This window comes from Colias croceus, chromosome 30 (genome assembly GCF_905220415.1).
Source record: "Colias croceus chromosome 30, ilColCroc2.1".
Classification (NCBI taxonomy): domain Eukaryota; kingdom Metazoa; phylum Arthropoda; class Insecta; order Lepidoptera; family Pieridae; genus Colias; species Colias croceus.
Window position 1 is genome coordinate 2299445 of NC_059566.1, and position 25435 is coordinate 2324879.

General features: G+C 35.2%; 2 protein-coding genes across 2 annotated transcripts in view; one reads left to right on the forward strand and one right to left on the reverse strand.

Moving 5' to 3' along the window:
- The window catches only part of LOC123704812, an 89122-nt gene that overhangs the window by 16344 nt on the left and 47343 nt on the right, over window positions 1–25435 (forward strand). The gene's annotated exons all lie outside the window — the stretch shown is intronic.
- LOC123704813 overlaps window positions 1–25435 on the reverse strand; it is a 50776-nt gene that overhangs the window by 12473 nt on the left and 12868 nt on the right. The window contains exons 2-11 of the mRNA XM_045653306.1: window positions 21430–21853; window positions 20072–20192; window positions 17423–17659; window positions 13035–13132; window positions 11349–11513; window positions 11057–11179; window positions 8125–8229; window positions 7583–7712; window positions 5703–5820; window positions 5186–5334 (exon numbers count right to left, since the gene is read on the reverse strand). Of these exons, the coding sequence (XP_045509262.1) occupies window positions 5186–5334; window positions 5703–5820; window positions 7583–7712; window positions 8125–8229; window positions 11057–11179; window positions 11349–11513; window positions 13035–13132; window positions 17423–17659; window positions 20072–20192; window positions 21430–21825 (1642 nt within the window). The 5' untranslated portion in view covers window positions 21826–21853. The remainder of the gene's footprint in view (window positions 1–5185; window positions 5335–5702; window positions 5821–7582; window positions 7713–8124; window positions 8230–11056; window positions 11180–11348; window positions 11514–13034; window positions 13133–17422; window positions 17660–20071; window positions 20193–21429; window positions 21854–25435) is intronic.

Sequence of the window (25435 nt, forward strand, 5' to 3'; positions counted from 1 at the left end):
GCTTACTTGGACCTTCCCCTTGATTATATGTGCTTGTAAATGTTGTTGGAAATTTCGTGGCCAATTCCTTCGATACCCTACCAATATAATTTTTAATTTCCAGGTATAGTGTCTTACAGCGGTCGTACTCCCTTCGGGCAAAGTAAGGGCGCTCCCTGTCTTCGTAGGGCAATAATTTTTCATGATTGGCCTGATACTCAGACCAATATGATTCCAAAATGTCCAACTTCTTTTTAATATACCCTGAAGACATCTTTCTTTCTTCCCCATCCTTTTTTAAATTAATATAGAGCTTTTCTAGAAACGAGAAAAGCTCCGATTGTGCTTCGTAAATGTCCTCCATGATGTTGTTAATTAAAAAATAATGAAACGATCTTACTTGTTCTGGAACTGTTGAGTTTTACACTTACACCCACTTAATTGTCACTCACTGTTACTCACAACACTAGCGCGTCAGCCCGGCGGCGCTGACTCTCAACGAGATACGAGAGGCGTAAATTCCCGAATCCCGTGATCCCGCTACGGTAGCTCGAAGGACCAAAATGTAGGGCGATAGACCCAGTGGTGGGCTGCGTGGCTAGTGTTGGAGGGATTTGTTATAAAATCAAACTAAAAATGCACTAATTAATTTATTGCTAAAATCACTGCTATTACACTTTTACTTGTTACTTAATTGTTACTGTTAATTATTATAATATATGTTAATTATTATGTTAAATAAATGTTATAATTATGTTATATGTTTAATGTTAATGTTACGCGTCGCGACGGTAATATGTTATTTTGTGGATTGTTGATTGTGGACTGACTTAAATTTATGTTAAACGCCGCCCGCGATACCTAGTATTGCTGACTAGGGTGTTCGGTGGTCATTGCACCGAACAATAACCCTCTCTTCGCGGTCGGGTAAAAGTAATGTTTTCATCTCGAGTAAGGAAGTGAGCGTTACGTCTAAGATTTATCAAAGGTTATCAACGGTTCATAGATACGTCAATACAATGATTTAAGATTATATTTAATAGTGGTTAAATAATATAAAGTGAAAAAATATCGTATGGATTCATGAATATTTCTTCTGGTGAAAGAAATTTCAGAATAGATCAAGTAGTTCCAGAGTTTATCAAACACTTCCTTTTCTTACTAAAATCTAATCTATACTAATATTATAAAGCTGAAGAGTTTGTTTGTTTGTTTGTTTGAACGCGCTAATCTCGGGAACTACTGGTCCGATTTGAAAAATTCTTTCGGTGTTAGATAGCCCATTTATCGAGGAAGGTTATAGGCTATAATATCATCACGCTAAGACCAACAGGAGCGGAGCACTGCGGGTAAAATCGCAGGGCACAGCTAGTAAATTATATGATAAAGACCTCGAAAATCATTCCATCTATAAAAAACCGCACCAAAATCTGTAATTTTAGAGATTTAATCATACATAGATACGGAGAGACACTAAACAAGCGACCCGTGATATAACATAACTTTAGAGCTAGCGCGCAACAGCAACTTTTGTCTCCGCAACTATTTTGTCTCCGCATCTATTTTGTCTCTCTCATCAACTCTATGGGCTAGTAAGAAAGTACGCGCACGTATCGACGCAACTTCCTATAGAGTTGATGGGAGAGACAAAATAGTTGCGGAGACAAAAGTTGCTCTTGCGCGCTATCTCTCAATTGGACAAACGATATACGTAGTACGTACATACAAGTAGTTGTGTATCGTTACAACTACACTATTACCTACATCTAAATCTATGATTCATTTTAATTATTTCAATTTAATTAATGAATTAGATAACGCTGATATGTAAACAATGAAAGTAACGCGGCTTTGCTTGCATTTATAAGCGATTTATAAATAGAATCAGTTAGTTCACAGTGCACAACAATTATTACTCCTATAAAAAGTTTTTTTTTAATTTGAATTTTGAATTAGATACAGGTTTGAAACGTGTCTTGATATTTAAGACATTATATGTCACTCTAAAATAGTTCAATTTTTCAGGTCAATAATGTAAGTATAAACTACTGAATCGATTCTATGCTAATTTAATTAGGAAAAATTCAAACAACAGTCAATATACCGCATCGCAATCAATTATTAATACTATTAACGAACCAACAAAAATTTATTTACATTTCATTCACAACAACACTATCGCTATTAGGTCAAGATAATAAATGTGTTACATAGATTATATTTTGTACATAACACTTCAGTTTCCCGTTTTGAATTGCGCAGCTCAAACGTCAGCTGTCAAAAAAGTCAAAAAGCGCGCATTTTCGGCGGCAAAAATCGCGCGCAAAAAAGTGTCGGCGGCTGTCAAGTGTATTTTTTTTTCGGTGTAGGCAAATGTTGGCAACGGTTTTTTTTTAATTTGATATTACGTAAAGGTTACAGCAATTTTTGTACGTTTGCTTCTCACATCTTAATGCGTGTTTACATAGTTGGGAAATACGTGATCGGTGTAGTAATGTTTCGTTGCGTTTGTGTTGTGATTTGTCGGTTATTTTTAACGGATAAATACGCAAAATAAAGTTACACGTGTGTATGGATATGGGCATTGTTGTCGACCCGTTTGAATGAAGGATGTTATTGTTTGTAACAAATTATGTAAAAATTGATTCAATTTATGTTTTATGTGAGTTAGGGCAGATTTTTATATGTCCAAGTAGGTATTGAAAAAATTATTACTATATATATATATATATAAAAAATTATTACTATAGATACCATCAAATATCAGTTTTCGCAAATGAGAAAGACGAATCGATTTTTTTTTATGTTTATCAAGACTAGATTTGTTTGAAATATAAACATTCGTGTGAAAAAACAGCCACCTTAATTATTTACGTTTACATTTTCCTAAATGTTGTTCTACTTCAAGCTGCATTGATTTTCATCACAAAAAAATCGTATCGCGTAATAAGTATGTAATATTAGAATTAAAAAAATAAACAAAACGTTTAGAAACTGGTTAGAAAGCATTCGACATTATATTATATGTTACCCTTGACCGGAATAAAGTGCGTCGCCATTTTGGGAAGACACCGAGCTGTCAACTTGACATTTTAAGGTTATATTTTTAATTTTTGTTATTTTTTTTATCATGCATGCCAATTGCCATACAGCCAGATTTGCTTGTAAATTGTTTTAAATAGAATAGCGTTGTTTGTTTGCTTGCAGTTACTAATAGTTAGTTGTTTTTTTCAATGGAGTGAAATTGACGAACATAATTTTTGAGCTTTATAAGAGTAACTTGAGTTTGAGTTTGAGTAGTAACTTGAGTTTGAGTAGCAACTTGAGTTTGAGTTTGAGTAGTAACTTGAGTTTGAGTTTAGCAAGAAAATTATATGACTACCATTGACTTAAAAAAATAAATAAAGTGAACGTGAAACCTCTCACTATGCTATGTATCTGTGTCATGTTTTTGGTTTGCTTATCTTTTGCAACATGGGATGAAAAGTCAATTATAAACGGAATACAAAAATAGCCTGTGTTACTTGGTAAAGATGAAGTTTTCTAGTACCTAGTCAAAGAATTGTTATTCTGTCATCGTAACAAACATACAAAAAATGGAAGCTTTTTATAATTTTACATTAGACGATTGAGTCAAAGCAAACATTTGTGGAGCTGTTAAGTTTTTGTCGTCAACGTTGATTGCTTGAGGTCTGAATATTTGCGAATTTGTGAAATAAATTGTTTTGTTTGCAGTTTTAACTTATTGGGGAATACACTGATAGAAATATTAGAGTTGTGGCCATTTTTTTTTCATTTTGTGTATGGTGTTGTTATTGTGTTTTATTATTTGTGATGTTTGCTTTTTATTCTTGTTTTTTGGTGGATTATGTTTAAGAATATACAATTATTAAAATCAACTACATTTTATAAACTTAGGTAGGATACGATAAGAACCAGATCGTTTTTTAATCCGGTTTTATCATAACAGTAGGTACAGGTATTTTGACAACAATGTTAATATTTTAGAGGAAAAAAGAATTGTTTTGCCGTAAAGACGAACAAATACATATATGATTAATGATATTAGCTGACCATTCGAATTCGTCTGCTCTCAAAAAGAGTTTTTTTTCAAATATTGGTTCTTCCTATAGGTCCTTATAGCCTTCTTTGATAAATTGCCTATCCAATATGAAACATATTTTTAATTCGAACCAGTAGTTTCTGATATTAACGCGCTCATCCAACCAAACATACAAACATTATAATATTAGCATAGACTATAGAAATAAAAGTAATTGCCACAATTTTGTCGCCTGTCGATAGCCCGTTCATAGTAGGGTCAGTGAACTTTAGTTTTTTTTTGTTCGTTTGTTTGCCAGACACCATTAATCATTATATTGATTTTGATGTGTGCAAAAAGTTTTCTCGGTAAAAAGCTTTGAATATCGTATTTATTGACAGTGAATTTGAATTTGTTGACATGTTAATCATTTTTTTTTTGTTTGGAGAGAGTCAAGTGTTTGGTTTAAACTTTAAATATGAACTCTAATGAATTAACTTCATCCCACGGATCTTCTCGCGTGATTATTATCATGTAAATAAAAGTATTGTCAGTAAGTATTTTTGTTGATAATATGCATCTGGTTGTTAAATAAGTCAATTTCTTTGTAACAAACAGAAAATTGACCAACTGATTCAATCAGTCAATCTTTACATTACTCATTGAGTCTTCTCTAATCTCTTCGGTATGTGAGAGTGTGGTGTCCCCGCACCGCTCGGCTACACATACCGTGTTCCCGCAGCACAATGCGGGCTTGTCGAGTGTGATCCACATCGAGATACGTGCAGTGGGGCGCGGGAGAGTGGCTTTATATTGAGACGATCTTTAAGTTTAAGTCTAAGTATTTCGAATACAATCTCACTACGTCTACGACTGTCTTTGCCAAGAGTCGATTAGAGATAGGGGTGTTGCTTCTGTCGGCTTCATTGGTACAAAGAGCTTGCTTTAGAAACGCCAAGTCCTATTATATAAGACTAGCTGCGCTCTGCGGTCTTATCCGCGTGGCTCCGCTTCTTTTGGTCTTAGCGTGATGATATATAGCCCATAGCCTTGCTCGATGAATGGGCTATCTAAAACCATTTTCAAATCCGACCTGTAGTTCCTGAGATTAGCACGTTCAAACAAACTCTTCAGCTTTATAATATGTATTAGTATAGGTCATACCATCGACGACATCAACGTCGAAGTGCAGCGAAGACTTGGCTGTGACGCGCAGGCGGTAGTCGCAAGCGTCGCAGCGCACGCTCAAGTGCCAAGTGCCGGCTAGAGATCGATCCGTCTCTTCTGTGGACTCCACGGGTAGGACGGCGAGCCTGGTTTTGGAAAGAGTCAAAAATTAAATACTTTAATAATATAAGGGATGATGCTTTTGCCCGACTTCGCCTTTGGTATACAGGGTGCAATCCTAAAGTGTGCACAGGCGATTATTCCGTAACTATTTCAGATATCAAAAAACTTTAAACTGATATCGAAAGTCCATTACCTAATAAGTAAAATGATAATTATAACTTATTAAAAATAAAACGGGAAATATCCAAAAAAATTACATCAAACGAAACCCGCCCATGCCTTTAACTAATCAAAAGGTAAAAAAAACGTGGCCACGTACTGTTAATAAAATGACGTATTATCAATCAGTCATTTTATTAACAGCTTAGGCAATTTATCAAACGGTACTCACGCGTCATCAAGCGAAGTCGGGAACACCAAGTGGACGACCCTAGGTGACGCTCCCTCCGCGGTAGACGACGGTGAGAAGGCGCGGATGGATGACGCGTTGTAAAGATCTATTTGTGCACCTGAATGAATGAAAATATCGTACGTACTACAAACATTACATTTAAATAAGAATAAGTAAAACTTCAAAGATTATAAAGTTGGAGTAAGGGACGGCGCAGATATGGCGAAGCGCAGCTCAGCGCATTTTTCATTGTCAAACTATTATCGACATTGTTCTCATTGAAATAACATACACCTTCAAGAAATCCATATGGAAAAATCTGTTGGATTTCCTTAATTAAAGTTGTGAATTAGTTCGTTATTTGTATATTTGAAATTCTGGTAAAACGAAAATCAAATATAGCATAAACATACTTAATGACAAAATAGCGGACAATAAAAAATCTAATATAATATATATGTGTGCAAAAAAAACTCAAACCGGCCGTGGCCATATATGGTTAGATCTACCATATATGGTACATACGACCATAACCCGGTTAACACGGCCTCTGTGGCTTTTACCTTGCTTTGATGATCGAGATCACGCGGCAATATATCACGGTGTTTAGTCTTAATTAAGTGAACGGTTTGCAAAATGTCGTGACGATTTGTCGCACGATATTGGTGCATATAAACGTGACAATGAATTGTAGCTGAGATAGAAGTATAAAGCTAATATACAATAGAGTGAAAAAAATAAAGTGAATTCTTATGTCCCCATAGGAGTAAGGGGCAGATGCATTATACATCTGTTTCACTGATCGATTTTCTTTAGGGACAAGTAGGTGATCAGCCTTCTGTGCCCTGTTAGACTGAGACATTTTTTTTTTCTTCGTCTCCACCGGGAATCGAACCCAGGATCACTCGGTTCTACGCTCACGCGTCAACCACTGTACCTAGGAGGCGGTCCAATACAATAGAGTAAGACAAAAAAAAGCTTTGAAAAGCTTCACACATTACCATGTCGCTATACTTTTATCTTATCGTAATATATTTCATGTCGTCGTTACAAAGTAGGTACAATTTATAATACCTATGTATTTTCATGACAGAGCAGGCAAAGGATCAGACACGCCACCACGTATTTATTTTGTTAGTTGAAAATATTATTAATACAATGTTTTTTGTCAATCAAGGTTCATTTTTTGTTCAAATTAAGTAACCTGTAGGTATTTAAACTAATAGGCACATTAGTTCAGGATACATCGCCCATTTTTGCAAGTGACTACTATCAAGCTAATTTTCCGTTTGTAGCTTTATTTTGATGAGACGCCCAATAATTTCGTGTACGAAAGTCTCGATTGTGGTAGCTAACAGAGATAACAAGGATAAAAAATTTTGATTTGATGGTTCTTAAATATTTATTACTAACTGAATTTTTTTTTTGTTCAATCTCAAGATAATTACCTAAATTATTCGAAAAAATATTTGTCCTACAAAATCTATGGTTTGTTCAAAGAGTCCCCCTTTCCAAAGTGTATCGATAACGAGGTCATCATAAATGATTACTAACAAGCTGATTTTTTTGTTTTCACTTAGTTAATGTTCATATAATTCAACAGACATATTGTCCTACAAATTGCGTAATAAATATTTGAGAACCATCAAATCAAAAAATTTTATCCTTGTTATCTCTGTAAGCTACCACAATCGAGAGTTTCGTACACGAAATTATTCGGTGTCTCATCAAAATAAAGCTACAAACGGAAAATCAACTTGATAGTAGTCACTTGCAAAAATGGGCGATGTATCCTGAACTACATCTGTTACCTATGAAATAATAATTTAATGTCAACGATAAAATATCGTAACGATATATTATAAACGATAAATAACTACCATCGTTAGGCGGGTACAAAACTGCATGTTCAACAGCTCCCTCCAAGTATATCTTCAATGCTGTAACTCCGTTATCTATGGGTAGTCCAAGGGATAACGCCTCCCCTTCACCCTTCCTCATGAGCAGCGTCTGGAATGGATAGCATACGATGTTTACTGCTTTCTATTATTCTAGTTTACGTTTTTTTCATAAGTAAGAACAATCCTCGTACTTAAAGGAATATTATAAGAAAAGAATTAACGAAATCGGTTCAGCCGTTGTTGAGGTATGCGTTTATCAACATATTTTGCGATTCATATTGTAGCTTATCTATACTAATATTATAAAGCTGAAGAGTTTGTTTGTATGTTTGTTTGTTAGTTTGTTTGAACGCGCTAATCTCGGGAACTACTGGTCCGATTTGAAAAATTCTTTCGCTGTTATATAGCCCATTTATCGAGGAAGGTTTATAGGCTATGTGTCATCACGCTACGACCAACAGGGGTGGAGCCACGGGGGTGAAACCGCGCGGAGCAGCTAGAAGATAGATATTGTTTCTTACATCAAATTCTTCGATTTCTGGGTAGGTTTTCACTCTGGCTTCACGCCTGGGCGCTTCTGTAGGGTTCCACTGCTGTAGTTCAGCCAGTATAGCTGTATCGTCGTCCTGGTAAATCAAATCAATATTCAAATTCAGAATCAGAATTAGATTTATAATAAGAATCAGTTCAGGTTACCATGATACAGCTATAAGACATCATTGTATAGGGGCAGATTCTAGTCCGGTTGAAAATCAAATTTCAAATATAAATACGAATTTAAATTAATGAAATATATAGCACTAGATTTCCGCCCGCGGCTTCGCCCGCGCTTGCAAAGGAAAACCCGCATAGTTCCCGTTCCCGTGGGATTTCCGGGATAAAAACTCCAAGTTACCCCCTATATGTGTGCTAAATTTCATTGTAATCGGTTCAGTAGTTTTTACGTGAAAGAGTAACAAACATCCATACATCCATACATCCATACAAACTTTCGCCTTTATAATATACAGGGTGTAATCGTTAAGTGTGCACAGGCGATTATTCCGTAACTATTACAGATATCAAAAAACTTTAAACTGATATCGAAAGTATTTAACCTAATGAGTAAAATGGCCATAATAAATTTTTTAAAATAAAACGAGAAATATCTAAAAAAATAACTTGAAACCCTCCCATACATTTAGTATGAGATACGAATATCCCATGTACATGGGTTGATCCAAAAGTAATGATAATCAATATTAAACATGGTCATTACAGTTATAATAATTATGTAGTTCTCTAGATAGTCTTCTAACTAGAAAATATACTTCAATATTTATTTCCTAAACTTAAAAAAAAAACTTTGACTTCATCCACAAAAACCCCTCCACGCGGCCATCACTTCGCTGTCGTCTTAAAATAATTTATTGATAAGAAAGTGTTTCTTGTGCCGAGGAAAGAGATAAAAGTAAATAGGAGCTAGATCTAAAAAATAGGTTAGGTGTTCAAGCATTTGGAATGCCGATTTTTGAATGGCAGCCATCGCAACTGACGCTTTGTGATCTGGTGCGTTGTCTTGTTGAAACAGCGTTCAGGTCCGCAGTTTGCCATGTCTCTTTTCCTTACTAACCTACCGCAATTTTTTAATTTGGTCTGTTTAGTAAGAGCCCAATAAAGTGGCTACCTTTTTAAAATATTCCACCATAATTATTCCTTCAACGTCCCAAAAATCCGCTTTAATCTAACCTACTGATTTTCACTTTGAATTTCTTCATCGACACTTTGGAAGCTCGCATCCAGGACATTGATTGTTTTTTGGTTTCAGCATAAACATGGTGAAATCGGGTAACGTCCATGATCACAAAACGTGACAAAAAATTATCCTGATATCATTAAAAATTTAGAAATTTACCCTCTACATGTCGAATCATTGTTTCTTCTTTTCGTCGGGAAACATTCTGGCACGCACGGTTCACATTCAAATTAATGTAAATAATTGGAAACGTGGCCTGTTGATATGATTTTTTTGTGATTACTTAGTGAATACATGAGCAATCAAAAAACATTTATTTTATATTTTTATGTGCACAGGAAATACCCAATTATCATTACTTTTGGATCAACCTAGTACATTTAATATGAAAGATTTTAGCTTTTTCTTTCTTTTTTTGGTTTTCTGCTTTAATAACTTCGCAAATTTGAAGGGAAGTTCATTTACAAACTGTAAATAGAGCTCCTCATTGTATTGCACAATGAGGACATCACTTCGAAAATCTGCTATGAATACAAAATGTATGGGAAATAAAATGTATGGGAGCGTTTAATGTAACATTTTTGGATATTTCTCGTTTTATTTTTAAAAATTTATTATGGCCATTTTACTCATTAGGTTAAGTACTTTCGATATCAGTTTAAAGTTTTTTGGTATCTGCAATAGTTACGGAATAATCGCTTGTGCACACTTAACGATTACACCCTGTATATATTAAGATATTAAGATTAAGATTGGCCATGTTAGTCAGGTGTATTGTAACATGATGCACTATTACTTAAATGAATTTCGATTTCGGTTCAGTAGTTCAAGAGTTGACTGCCACCTTACAAATGGACAAACATATAAAAGCCACTATTTTATTTTAATTTCAAAATACTAGTTATTTTTCAAAAGTATTACACGGGCAAGGATGATCATTAAAACGTTAATGGAACGATGACGAGTTTTTTGTTTATTTGTTTTTTTTTCGAAAACAAAACGCGATAACCTTTAAGTTCTGGTTTTAGGTCTGGTACATCGGAAGTGGGCAGGCTAAATATATCTTTGTTTTTTATGTGTCAATGACCGATCGGTGTGGATGGTGGATGGAGTAGTCCTGGGTTCGATATGAGGATTAATATTATATCTATACTAATATTATAAAGCTGAAGAGTTTGTTTGTTGTTTGTTTGTTTGAACGCGCTAATCTCGGGAACTACTGGTCCGATTTGAAAAATGTTTTCGGTGTTAGATAGCTCATTTATCGAGGAAGGTTATAGGGTATATATCATCACGCTACGACCTACAGGAGTGGAGCCACGGGGGTGAAACCGCGCGGAGCAGCTAGTTTGTAATATAGTTATGGCAACTGGAGTAAATTTTTTGCTGTGCTGTTTTAATTGGAACTAGATCTTTCGATTCGCCTGCACTTTGCTTGTGGATTTCGTGTTAAAAAATTTCGGTGTTCGTTAAAAATTGGTTAGGACATTTAAAAGATAGCCAGGCAAGCAGATAGACGAATGTATACTTACTTGTGGCTCTCATCTATTTCAAAACTTAATTCCTTCTTTATCAAATACATACTACAATATTCATAGCTACGTTTTCCCTACGTTCGTTTCATATTAGTCAGAAAATATGGGAGGACAGTCCCTTATACATTTCGCGGATCTTAAGGAAAAAGTCCTTTTCTATATTATGTGAGAGATGTTACGTACCGTATCCGGCAGTACGTATGGTAGGACTTCGCCCTCCGTGTGCGATGACACGTTCCTCAGATCCTGGAGCGCCAGCTCGGACTCCGCTGACGGGTAGGTGGGGTCCGTCCACACTGTGTATACCTGTGGAAATTATTTAAATTCAATACTATAAATGATTACAGTTTTGTTGGGAATTTGTATGTATATCGCCATCAAAATTGAAAAGGAGAAGCATTGTATTATGGGTAGCTATGTATATAAATTCGTCTACTGTCTTATTCATCATCATTCGTCTTTGACTTGGTCTTACCTTCAATCGTTTTTCAACCAGAGCTCTTAAAGCTAGTGGTAGGCGCTGCGCGTCGCCCGGCGCCCTGTCAGTGACAAGGAATAGGGCGCTGTCGTAGGGCACCAGCTTGGCTGCTGACGTTAAGGCGCGCATAGTTCCGTCATTTATTGTGCTCGTGTAGACGCCCTGGGGGGAAGACATTGTTTGAAATACTTATAAGTGGTTTAGATGCTTTTTGTTACAAATCATTTTGTTATGACTAGGTTACTTGGTGGATTGTGTTAAGTCGTAACGGTATCATTTTAAAATGAAATGAAATTAGTTTTAGTTACAAAATTTTGTATATAGTGTACAAGGTTAAGGTCTATCGATATTCTTAAATTCATCCAAATTCCTCGAGCAGTTCTGACGTCACAACTTAGATAAAAAAAAATTACTTTTATTGTGCATTTATAATATTGTTGTGGATAATAGGCCCAATTGAAAATTTTCTTTAAATTATAAGAAAAATATTTAATGTGAAACACCTACTTTGACATTATTTTCATTCTGTCGGTTAAATTTTCCCTAATCCATACTAATATTATAAATGCGAAAGTAACTCTGTCTGTCTGTCTGTTACTCAATCACGCCTAAACTACTGAACCAATTTTCATGAAATTTGGTATGGAGATATTTTGATACCCGAGAAAGGACATAGGCTACTTTTTATCCCGGGAAAATGACGCAATCCCGGAAATCCCACGGGAACGGGAACTATGTGGGATTTTCTTTGACTGCGCGGGCGAAGCCGCGGGCGGAAACCTAGTAATAGTATAAACTATATTATATTAATAAACATGAGTAATACGTGAATCTTTAGTAAATTTAAAAAGAATTCACCACGTCATGAATATTAATTTTCAAGTATTATTATGGTGAAGCGTTACATTGTTTCGTTTTGTCTTTTTGTTTGCTGACACGCTTCATCATTTCTTGGTGTAAGGTCGAATATATTCGTATAGAGAATTCGATTATTTATGGAAAATTGTATTATTTTCACAATAATGGTATGTGGTTTGAAAATTTAATAAAATTTGTTATTATCTATATGTATTATTTGACTTAAGTGTTTGTTGTGTTTATGAATATTTATTGAGAATTAGATGTCTTTCTTGTTAAGTAGATGATGGATAATTTTCTTTCTGGTACGGGAGCTACCAACGTTTTAAAAAAAGTCATTTTAGTATAGTTGGGTTTTTGATATGCTGTTTCTCTTGCTATTTCGGTTACAGTCCGGGCTGTCTGGCTGGCCGCAGTGGTTGCGTTTATTAGTGCGCATCTTATCTGCACAGGAAAATATCCTTAATTTAAAGTCATTTTTTAACGCGTAATTCGCGTAATTAAAGTTCGACGACATGTGTAATCCGCCAACACGCACTTGGCAAGGGTGGTGGATTATGGCCTGTACCCTCAGGAGGGCTGCAGCCCCACCAGAGGGAACGTATATGGGCTGATGATGATGATGATGATGTGTTTTATGTATAAAATCTTTGGTATACTTAAAGCATTAGTTGATCTTTCCAACACAAGAGGGAATTTTTCAATTCGTATACAAATAATGTTTATAGTATTCGCATATTTAGGTACTGCAGTGGGAATGATTTTGATGATGATGATGATGATTTTGTGCAATGGTTATAAAAAAGACACAATAATAATGCTCACCTGATATTTATGCAGCAGTTTTGATAAAGCGCTGCTCACAGCTCGGTCACCCGTCGTGCTGGATGGTTGTAGGTTGTGGCGGGAGCGCCAGTTTACTCCTGTAGGAAGATATTGTTTTATCGTATTAATCTATGTATGTAGTTATATTTATAATGAACAAGCTGCCCGCGGCTTCGCCCGCGTTTTCAAAGAAAACCCTCATAGTTCCCGTGGGATTTCCACGATAAAACCTATCCTATGTCCTTTCTCGGGTATCAAAATATCTCTATACCAAATTTCATGCAAATTGGTTCAGTAGTTAAGACGTGATTGAGTAACAGACAGACAGACAGAGTTACTTTCGCATTTATAATATTAGTATGGATTATATGCCTTAGCTTTCCTCGATAAATGGGCTATCTAACACTGTAAGAATTTTTCCAATCGGACAAGTAGTTCCCGAGATTAGCGCGTTCAAACAAACATACTATTCAGCTTTATAATTTTAGATATGTATCGATATATTTAAGTAATATTGAATAAAATATATTTTGTAAAAATTAAAAGCAATAAAATTGCACTGTTATTCTATTTTTGTGACGGAAACGAGCTATTTTAACCGTCGCGTCGTTTCCATAAAGACGGAAGTTTTTTAATCTAGATAACAATATTTTAAAGCTGAAGAGTTTGTTTTTTTGAACGCACTTATCTGAGGAACCACTGGTCCGATTTGAAAAATTCTTTCACTGTTAGATAACCTATTTATCGAGGAAGGCTATAGGCTATTTATATCATCATGCTAAGACCAATATACAGAAGCGGAGCAATGCGGGTAAAACTAGTTAACAATTTATTTTTAAATTTTAACTTACTACAGTGTCGCCTAATTTATCATACGCCGTTTATATATTTTTAGACTTATAAAAAGGGTACCTACCCTAAATGTATGATTATTCGCATACCATTCTATATTCAAGGTTATTTTATTTGGATTTGCGTGATAAAATAAATATAATAATAATATAATGCAGACATAGTTAATTGAAAATTGGTGGAAAAGTCAAGGTAGATAAATTAATTGAATTCAAGTCTAGGTATGCTGTGTGACCTATATTTTTTTAGGTCATTCGCGAATATCAATCAATATTTTGAATACGATTTCTAATAGCTTTGTAACTGTATGTTTGTATGTAACCGACTCCATAAGGGTGCTTTTCCACTAACAATGTGCGAGGATGTATAGCGAGGAATGCGTTTGTAATAAGTAATAACAAACCATATATTCTATTTACTGTGGTATTAGTATATCTAGTTTTTGGGGGCCTATCAGACCCCCAAAAACGATATAGATTTACGAACCGCGGTTGCGCTAAAGCTTGTAGGTACTTGTGCTTATATTAATAACTATATCTAGTTTTTGGGGGTCTATCGGACCCCACTTGATTACAATATCGCGTTGTCACGTAGACCACGCTTCGCTGGCTATATGGCGCGTGACGAATGGTGTCCAATCTCTTACAGTTGGTCAGTCAAGGACGGTGTGACGTAATAATATTGAATTGTAATAAGTTATTGGTTTAGGTATAGGTGGTATCGATCTAGCTTGTGCTATGTTAAGACGTCTTATTTCCTGCAGACAGTTTAGCCGTCAATTGAACTGACTGGCAAATTCATATTATGATCGCAATGACCAGCCATGGTTAATTATGGTATGTATAATATGAATTTGACTGTCTGTTCAATTCACGGCGTATACTGTCTGGAAATAAGATGTCATATTACAGCCCCTGTTATACAGGGCGTCCCGCCGTCGGTATTATAAGCTCAAAGGAGGTTAGGTCAGATGCATTTTTTTTTTCAAATAGATGAATTCTTAAAACTCTATGTGTACACCTCTAACAAGCAACCCGCCCAATTTTGCCACTCGCACGTGAGCTATCGTTAAAGATTATGTTTTCATAGACAAAAGGCTCACATTAGCGAAGCGGTATATTCCAGCTGCGCGAAGCTAGAGAAGAAAACATAGATTTTAAGGAAAAATTTAGCAAAAAATGTTTGACGTAATTTTGTTGTTTAAGTATTTTTTACGTGATCAGTGTATGCAAAACTACAAGTCCCATTGCGCTTAGTTATTAGTATACCAATAGTGGGACACCCTGTATATTAATCTGTATAGATAGTGAGTAGCCATCAAAACTTTTTCTAGAGATAATGTAGTCGTAATTCTCTATGGTCTATATATTATTATCTTTGCGAAAAATTTAAATTGGTACTTGTTACGGGCGAAGTCGGGGCTGACCGCTAGTTTATATTATTATTATGGATTAGTACATTCGTCCATTGAAAATAATTCATTGATGACATCGCAATAACTTCCCATAAAGAGGACAATACAATGACTCAAATTATATTTATAATATTTTATATTATTATACTACTATTTTCATTTTACTAGCTGCTCCGCGCGGTTTCACCCCCGTGGCTCCGCTCCTGTTGGTCGTAGCGTGATGATATATAGCCTATAGCCTTCCTCGATAAATGAGCTATCTAACACCGAAAGAATTTATCAAATCGGACCAGTAGTTCCCGAGATTAGCGCGTTCAAACAAACAAACACTTCAGCTTTATAATATTAGTATAGATTTTTTAAATAATAAAATCATATTGAACATAATTAACGTGAGATGTTATTTTGTTGCAGGTATGTAATCTTCTGGCACTTAGCAGATATAATACGGTAATTCGTAGTGTTAGTACTAAATACTATAATCTCATCAAATTTAACTTAGATGTCAAGTATGTACCAGTATAATTATAATATAAATCATTTAAGTTTTAGCGAACGCGATTGCGATTTCGTTCTCGTGAAAAAAATATTTTTTCGATTTCCTTATTTTATTTCAAAAATTTATATATATAACTTCTTATCTCGATTTCAAGTGTTATGACAATGAAGAAATATAATATTAATCAATTAGAACTATTTTTACGCAATATTTCCTTATAGATAAGGGGCTGACTGCGAAATTTATTTTTTATCTTATACTATGAATTATTTTCGAAATTTTGTATTTTTTTTTCCTCAAAATGGAATAAAGCCTATTTAAGTAGACTTGCATTACGAATATAGATAAATAAATACACATTGACAAATTAAGATCGATAAGGGCGCTTTTCCACCAATAATGCGCGAGGATGTGTAGTGAGGAACGTGTTTTAAATAACCAATCTTTTCGCTTCATTTAGTTTGAAGTTTGAAGCGATACTATTAGTTATTTACAAACACGTTCTTGGCTACACATCTTCGCACATTATTGGTGGAAAAGCACCCTAAATTTCATTATTAACTCGCTTATAATAGCTTCGGTGGCTGTGGTCGGTGGCCCGTTTGTTCCCAGCCTTAGAGTAGGTTTTATATGCACAATCGTTATATCTTTGAACTTTTCATCGTAGTTTTCCGTGTGAATCGACCTTTGTAGTTTGTAGCATTATGTGTTCATTATGTAATATATAATAGCACGCTCGTATTTTATCTACAACTGACAAACATAAATAATAATTATTACGATACAACTAATAGCCCATTGAGTGTCGATGCGTGATTGTTTCTGTTATTGTGTCGTTTTTTGTTTCGTTCTATAGGTGATTTCCTTGTTTTATAGATTAATTGGCTTTGGCCAGGTTTGCTTCGGTAATAGGATAAAAAGTAGGCTAAGAATGCGGTATTTTAACTATCTAGGTGTAAGATATAGCGTCTATAATTTGGTTTATAGAAGTGAGATAGTAATTAGTAGTACTACATAAGAACATTTCAGTCGAATAGTCGTGCTGTGCTTCGCACGGGTTGAAAATTTTCAACCCGTGCCTTACTTTTCTAATAGACTGAAGTGTCCTGCTTTAATAAAAATTATCTATACTAATATTATAAAGCTGAAGAGTTTGATTGTTTGAACGCGCTAATCTCAGGAACTACTGGTCCGATTTGAAAAATTATTTCGGTGTTAAATAGCCCATTTATCGATAATATCATCACGGTAAGACGAACAGGAGCGGAGCACTACAGGTAAAACCGCGGGACGCAGTTAGCATGATAATTGAAATGTGATAATAGTCGGAAGTTATGAACGTAGGTACATTACGTTTTATTGTTATCCTCATATGCGGATGCCTAAAATTCTCACTCTCTCCAACTATAATATCTAGATTTTTCTTTGTAAAGTTGAATATAATTGACTCATCTGTGTAAATTTTATACCACCTTTGACAGTATTTCTGCGACACATGTTCCCTCGTAAGTGCATGTTATAATCTAAATCAAAATATATAAATTATGCGTAATACATTAACTTTGATCTAAATAGAAGAAAAAAATACTGAATTTAAATGTAAAATACAAAAAAAATCCTCACCATTAGAATCGTATCCCACGATCACGATATCAGTCAAATTCAATCCATCGGCTGTCACATCGTTCCATACAGCGAGCGCGCGCGCCAACGCGTCCGTTCTCAACGGCACGAGGACGCCGACTGGCGGTCGCAGCCACGTGTCTTCGAGCCACGCGCGGAGGGTAGAACTCTTTGTTGCTGCGGGTAGCGGTTTCGGTTTGTCGAATGTACGCGCGTCAGTTGGGGGCGGCGTGTCGGCTGGAATAAGAGGGTAGTTAGATTTGTTTTGATCTTTGAAGTGGTTTAAATTGCCTCACACACGAGGCAATTTAAACCGCTCCATGGTCCATGGTTCTTGGTGTGCAAAATTAGTTTTTATTTCAACTTATTCGTTTTCGTTTTGATAAAAGAAGATGGAATAGGTATTTTTCTATTAATGTTAATTATTTTTAAAAGTAGGGTAATGTGTTAGCGAAGCTAAATCATATCTGAGAAGTTATTTTATTTGAAAAAAGTAACTAATAGGTTACCGTTAATGTAATAATTCTGGTAAACAGTAAACTTAACAAAATAATAATCACAAATAATTACAAACATTACATTATGTACTAGTATTATATAATATCTTATTACATAAACAATAACAACATTCTATAAATGAGAAAAAATGCAAGCAACAGTTTAATTTACACAAATATGTTATTTTTAATTTTGCTACATTCTTTCAAATATATTATTTATCATTTTTCTGCATTCTTTTGTAAATTTCATACATTCCTATCTAAGTATAGACCGGATATGCCCTTGGTAGAGAATGTCTTTTCTTTATCCGAACCACGAGGGACTGGAACATGCTTCCTGAATCTGTGTTTCCCTACGAGTACAATAAAGTAAGCGCGTATCATCTTGATCATCTCAGCTTAATATCAGGCGAGATTGTGGTCAAGCGCTTCCTTATCTATACTAATATTGTAAAGAGGAAAGGTTTGTAATTATGTATGTATGTATGGTTTTCACGCATAAACTACTGGACCGATTTTGATGAAATTTGGCACAGATAATCTGAGAAAGAACATAGGCTACATTTTATTGCGAAATATGTACCACGGGTGAAGCCGGGGCGGACCGCTAGTACTCAATCAAAAAATGTAAAGAAAATACGATAGATCTACCATTAAAAGTAATTTTACATTTTATCCGACGCCATTTTAAATTAACAATTTCGCGTTAAAACGTTTCTGTATACAAATCAGTTATATTTCTAACTTTAATTATTATGTTAACCAATATAGATTTTAGAGAAACAACTTTCGACGTATTAGAATATATTTATTTTACTTGTCTGCGCCATAAAGAGAATTATAGTTCTCGAGTGAAGCTGAAGGAATATCTTGTTAAGTTAATGTCAGATGAACAGCATAAATTAACAGCTAGCTCTCGGACTAAGTCGTTAAAGTAATTGCGGTGACAAAATATTGTAATAAATTGCTAGTTTTTGTAATTTACGCGCAAACTGTGAAACATTTAAGTGACTGCTAGTTTAAGAGCTTGATGCCGTTTCGCGTTTAATTTCTTTTAAATGTCATTTAGTTTTCGTGGATATATTAAAAAAGTCTTTATAATAAGAAAAATATTATGTAGTGCTATTGTAACGTTGAGTATTACGTTGAAATTTTTAGATTTCAATTTCAAAACTGGAAAAGTGATGTGTGATATATTTTTTTGTAGTCGTCATATCAAATGACAATTCAAATATAATCTTTTAAAAAACCTCAATAAAAAAATCAACAAACATAAGATTAAAATAAATAAGAACGAAGACGGATTCACCATATTATTATATATTTTCAGTATTAGTATCGACTAAATAAATTATGAGCCGCTACTCAAGTAAACGAAGTCATTTTGCATGCTTTTTATATCGTAGCACTGACTGACGTTGTGTGTAAAAATAATTAATTCTAATATAGAAAAAATAAGCAAATCATCAGCCAGCTCTCGGACTATAAACTTCCGCGAACGGCCATTAAATTAGCGGCGGCGACAAAAGATGACAAATTGCTGGTTTTGCTGCAACTTGTAAATTACGAGCGCTTTCTACTTCTCTATAATATATTTTAATATTATAATAAATAGTAGGCCTAGACTAGCAGGCTATAACCGACTGTAAAGAGAGTAATGTTTTGTGCGCAATTTCGTTTGAAACTTAAAAACAAGTTGAAATTAAATAGTCGACGGTTTAAATGTACAATATCATGTTTAAAATAATTTCATTATGTTTTGTTTGTAATTTCTTGTTATTTTCTTTGCGACATCACGAAGTTATTATTTTTTATATATTGTATCGTTCTGATTTACAAGTGATTTGCCTTTAGCGGAATCAATGGAAATCAATTTGAAAAGTTAAAGACGACCGAAAATATAGATATACATCCCTAAATCTCTTTCCCTTTAAAATATCTACCAATAGAAATACCCACAGGTAGAAATTAAAGATTTTAGGGATTTTATATGCGATTTATTCATTATCATCCCGACGCGACGTTTTGAACAATCAGCGAACGTGGTCACGGGGCAAAATAAATTTTATTTAAAATCCGTTAAAATCTATAATTTCTAAATTTATAATACTCGCGAAAAATGAAACAACATAATTCTATCTATACCCACAATTATCAGTTTTAGGGTTCCGCTGGCCACTATAGTCCTGGTCGTCATCTAACTCGGCTGGTTTTGGCGGGTAACCGTCGACCGCATCGGACGCATGCGTAGTTGTCACCGTCGCTTCTACCTGGAATTAAAAGTATAATATCGACTATACTTTGTCAAAAAGTTGATCTTTCGTCGGTGATAAATTATATGTCGAATATAGTGCTAAACAACATTTTGCAAATGTGATCGTGGACCGGCTCTTGATGTTGGTACAAGTATTTTTTTCATATTTTTGAGTAGGTAATTTAATTATTGGAAGAATTCGTTTTAATCAAAGATTGCATAAATAGGCTGCAAGTCATTCCTATGGTTATATGTATATAACTAGCGGCCCGCCCCGGCTTAGCCCGTGGTACATATGAAAAATAGATGTCCGTTTCTCAGACCCGAGATGAAACCCGATATGCACAGAAAATTTCATGAGAATCGGTCCAGCCGTTTAGAGGAGTATGGCAACGAAAACTGTGACACGAAAATTTTATATATTAGATTTGACCATTTTCGTTTGTTTGTATATTTTTCTACGCAACAAAGGAAAACTATTTTAGAATTGCACGCAGTTTTTACCAGGGTATTGGTAGAGGTATTACGTAAATAAAAGGTTCCATTTGGCACATTTTACTACACACTATAAGCAACGTACAAGAAACTAGTATTTAAATATTAAATAAATATTATTTCAGGACAATTTTCACACACGGCACGATCTGATCCCATACTAAGCTTGTTTGTGTTATGGAAACCAGAGGGCTGATAAACATACATATATAATTTTGAATAAATACTTATATAGATAACTAGCCTCCGCCCACGACTTTGTACGTGCATCCCCGTTTTTCCCCGTTCCCGCAATAATTTCGGGAAATCCTTTCTTAGGGGACGCCTACGTTATGACATCTACCTGCATGCCAAATTTCAGCCCGATACGTCCAGTGGTTTGGGCTGTGCGTTGATAGATCACTATATCAGTCACCTTTGAGTTTTATATATTATACTAGTGGGTCGCCCCGGCTTCGCCCGTGGTACCTACATATTTAAACTATCCTATCTCTCAAGTTGGCTCGAACTGCACATGGTGTGCGAATTTTATTATAATCGGTTAAGTGGTTTAGGAGTCCATTGAGGACAAACATTGTGACACGAGATTTATATATATTAGATTATATAGATTAACACCCAGACACAGTGCAAACATCAATGTTCATCACACAAATATTTGCCCCGGGTGGGAATCGAACCCACGACTTGGAAGTCAGAGCCACTACCAACCAAGCCAACCGGTCAGTCAAAGTCATTTCACAGAACTATTTACGTACCTGCACATTGTACACCTCTTGATTAGAATAAATATCCTCCACTGGTTCTTTGACAGTGTAAACATTATTGTCTACAGTCATTGTGACGTCAGTAGCGACCGTTATATCCTGACCCGTTGCTTCGTTTGAAATCTCTGTTCTCTCTTCAATAGTACCTTCGTTCTCAACGTGCGAGGGGTCTATAGACTTTGGTCCTTCGAGTACTGGTTCTGTTGTTTCTTCATCGTTGCTTTTGACTGTTGGCTTGTCTGTTTCTGATGCTATTTCAGTTAGAGTGTCGTTTATTTCTTCGCTCTGTAAGTCTATATCTAAAGTTGGTGATAGGTCACTGTATTGAGCGCGTATAGCAGTAACTAGCGCTAGGAATAGAGTCAATTTGATGCATGTGGAAGCCATCTTGTTTATATGGTCATCCTTTGGGTATCTGTAAAAGAGGTTATGTATTAAGTTACGTAGTAATGGGAGATGTGACGACAATTATGCAAAAATTTTAGATTGAAAATCGAAGAATGTAAATATACAAACAAACAAACAAAAATACTTTATTGTGCACCACAGAGAAAAGTACAGGTAAGGACACTAGTTTATAAAAGAGCACAACAGGCGGTATATAATATAATTAAAACTGTTTATTTGTTCAACTGTGTTTTGTATAATTATGAAATAATGAATAGTTAACTAAATATGCAACGATAATTGCTTATTACATTTGTAATAAGCAATTATAGTATAAATCTCAGGAACTACTAGGCCGATTTGAAAAATTATTTCGGTGTTAGATAGCCCATTTATCGAGTAAGGCTATATATATATAGGCTATATATCATCACGCTAAGACCAACAAGATCGGAGCAATGCGGGTGAAACACTAGTATGTACTGTAGTAAAATAAAAACTATAAGACCACCTGTAATACGATAAGCTCGTGAAATTATTGTATAGTCACAGATCCTTGATTATGAATGTATTTGATGAATTCTTTACAAATTGTAAATCAATATTGCAGTTTTACAACATCTAATCTTATATATAAAAATGAATCGCAAAATGTGTTGGTAAGCGCATAACTCGAGAACGGCTGAACCGATTTCGATAATTCTTTTTTTATTATATTCCTTGAAGTACGAGGGTGGTTCTTATGTAGAGAAAACGTAAACATGTACCACGGGCGAAGCCGGGGCGGACCGCTAGTTTAAAATATTATCAAAACAAAAACACGGCAATCCCTTTTTTATCAATCCAAAAAAGTTCGATAATAACAAAGGAATGCCCAAAAGGGTCTCTTACAGGAATGTCGATACCAACAAAAAAGAGCTTGCGTGCCGAGCACACGTGTCAGAAGTGAAACTTCTTTGGCAAGATTCAAATAGATATACCAAAATCGTCGCCTCACTCCATGACGTGACGGTATTGCCATGACGTGACCTTGAAATTTTACTCTCAACGCGCCTAAAGAAGTTTCACTTCAATAATATACACTAGATGCGCTTCGCGGTTTCACCCTCATTGCTCTGCTCCTGTTAGTCTAAGCGTATAATGATATATTATAGCCTTATAGCCTTCTTCAATAAATGGGCTATCTAATACCGAAAGAATTTTTCAAATCGGACCAGTAACTCCTGAGATTAGCGCGTTCAAACAAACTAACTCTTCAGCTTTATAATATAAGTATAGATGACAATCAGGTATCGGCGCACGCGCAGCCTCTTCACCGACTTTAAATAAAGGTGGTGTGGTGTAAAAAAAACATTGGAATTTGTTAAGATCGCGTTTTGGGGGCACGTGCTGAGAACTGGATTTTTGTAGGGAAAAAATATTTGTCGATGTTGTGTGGTTCCGTATAGATTTAATATCATCTAAAAAAACCTTTATTTTTTAAGATGATTTGGTTTTTGTTGTATCTTTATTGTTGTGCATGTTTACGTTAGTTTGGGTTTAGAGATAAAATATATACCTAGTTAAGACATAATCAACCGTTTTTATGCGTTAAACATCCATTCTACTAATATGATTACCATCAAAAGTTTTATAAAGTATGAAAGTAGGGATGTATTTTTGTTAGTTTTTCACGTGAAATCCCCTCATGGTGTTTGTTGATTCTTGTCAGTGATGTAATTGAGCTCGGCTGAACCGATTTCGTTAATACTTTTTTTTTGTAATATAATTTCTTGAAGTACGAGAATGGTTCTTATGGAGAGACTATACTACGAGCGAAGCCGGGGCGGAAAGCTAATAACCTATAGAATTACATACGTTTTGTTCCCGATACGGCCAGTAAATAATTTTGGTATGGACTAAAATCCATAGAAATCTCACCCGCGGAACCCTAAAAACTCGCTCGCTCGCCCGAAGCGAATATCTGACATAATAACAACTGAGTCATTAGCCCTTGGTGACGTAACCGTCACATTTGAGTATTTAAATATACTTGTTGCTTGTCCCGGCTTCGCTTGGGTCACCAGGTAAAATTAAGTTTAAAATTATGAAATTTTTGACTTGACATCTTCTAATATATAAAAATCAATGCCACTTTTCGTTGTAATTCCATAACTCGAGAACGGCTGAACCGATTTCGATAATTCTTTTTTTATTATATTCCTTGAAGTACGAGGATGGTTCTTATGTAGAGAAAACGTTAATATGTACCACGGGCGAAGCCGGGGCGGACCGCTAGTAATATGATAATATTAACTCGTTCGCACAGTACCTATATTTTTTTTGTGTTTTTAATACATATACACATTTCTATTTGTTTCTTTTTATTTTAATTAACTCACGTTTTAAATAAATAAATACGACTTGATCCCATACTATAAGCTTTCGCTTGTGTTATGGAAACCAGATGGCTGATAAACATACATATATAATTTTAAATAAATACTTATATAGATAATTAACACCCAGGCACAGAGCAAACATCTGTTCATCACACAAATATTCGCCCCGGGTGGGAATCGAACCCACTACCAACCAAGCCAACCGGTCAGTCAATTTTATTAGCGAAGAAGATTTAAATGTGCATAGGGATATACATGACTTATCGTTTACGAGCTATCTCTGCCAAGCTACCTGACTTCGAGAACAGTACACATTTTAGTAATCTTCGAAACGTAAATTTTTACGAAAAATAAACCAGTAATGATGACCCGAAATCGATGCAACACTTGCGAAACGACAGTGAGCGATGATTTATTGCTGTTATATAATACACCATACGTATAAACGGTTTTTAAACTATGCCTTTAAGTTTTTACTATATGCAAGGTTCTGTGTGTTGAATTAATTTCTCGTCTTGGGTATGTCTGTCTTTATTAAATTAACTAGCTGTTGCCCCCAGCTTTGCTTGCGTGGAAAAGATAAATTTTCATGGTATAAGTTTTCATCGCCTATTTTACCCCTTTAGGGGATGAATTTTCTAAAATCCTTTCTTAGGGGACGCCTACGTTATGACATCTACCTGTAGGCCAAATGTCAGCACGATACGTCCAGTGGTTTGGGCTGTGCGTTGATAGATCACTATATCAGTCACCTTTGAGTTTTATATATTACTAGCTTCCGCCCACGACTTTGTACGTGCATCCCCGTTTTTCCCCGTTCCCGCAAGAATTTCGGGAAATCCTTTCTTAGCGGATGCCTTCGTCCTAACATCTACCTGTCTGCCAAATTTCAACCCGATACGTCCAGTGGTTTGCGCTGTGCGTTGATAGATCACTATATCAGTCACCTTTGAGTTTTATATATATAGATATAGATATATATATAGATTAAACTGAATCTGGGGGCACGGTAGTGCCCCCGCCAAGACGAGCAAAGCGAACAAGCGAAGCGCACGGGCACTACCTACCTTTTCTCGAAGCGCTTCGACGTTTTTATGAACCCTCATAACTTGGGTTTGGATTATGCTAGATCAACAAAATTTTCGGGATATATTGCCAATAGCGGACTTATTGAAAATATTAAGTTTTAATTACATTAGCTTTTATACTTCAGATTTTATTTATATCTA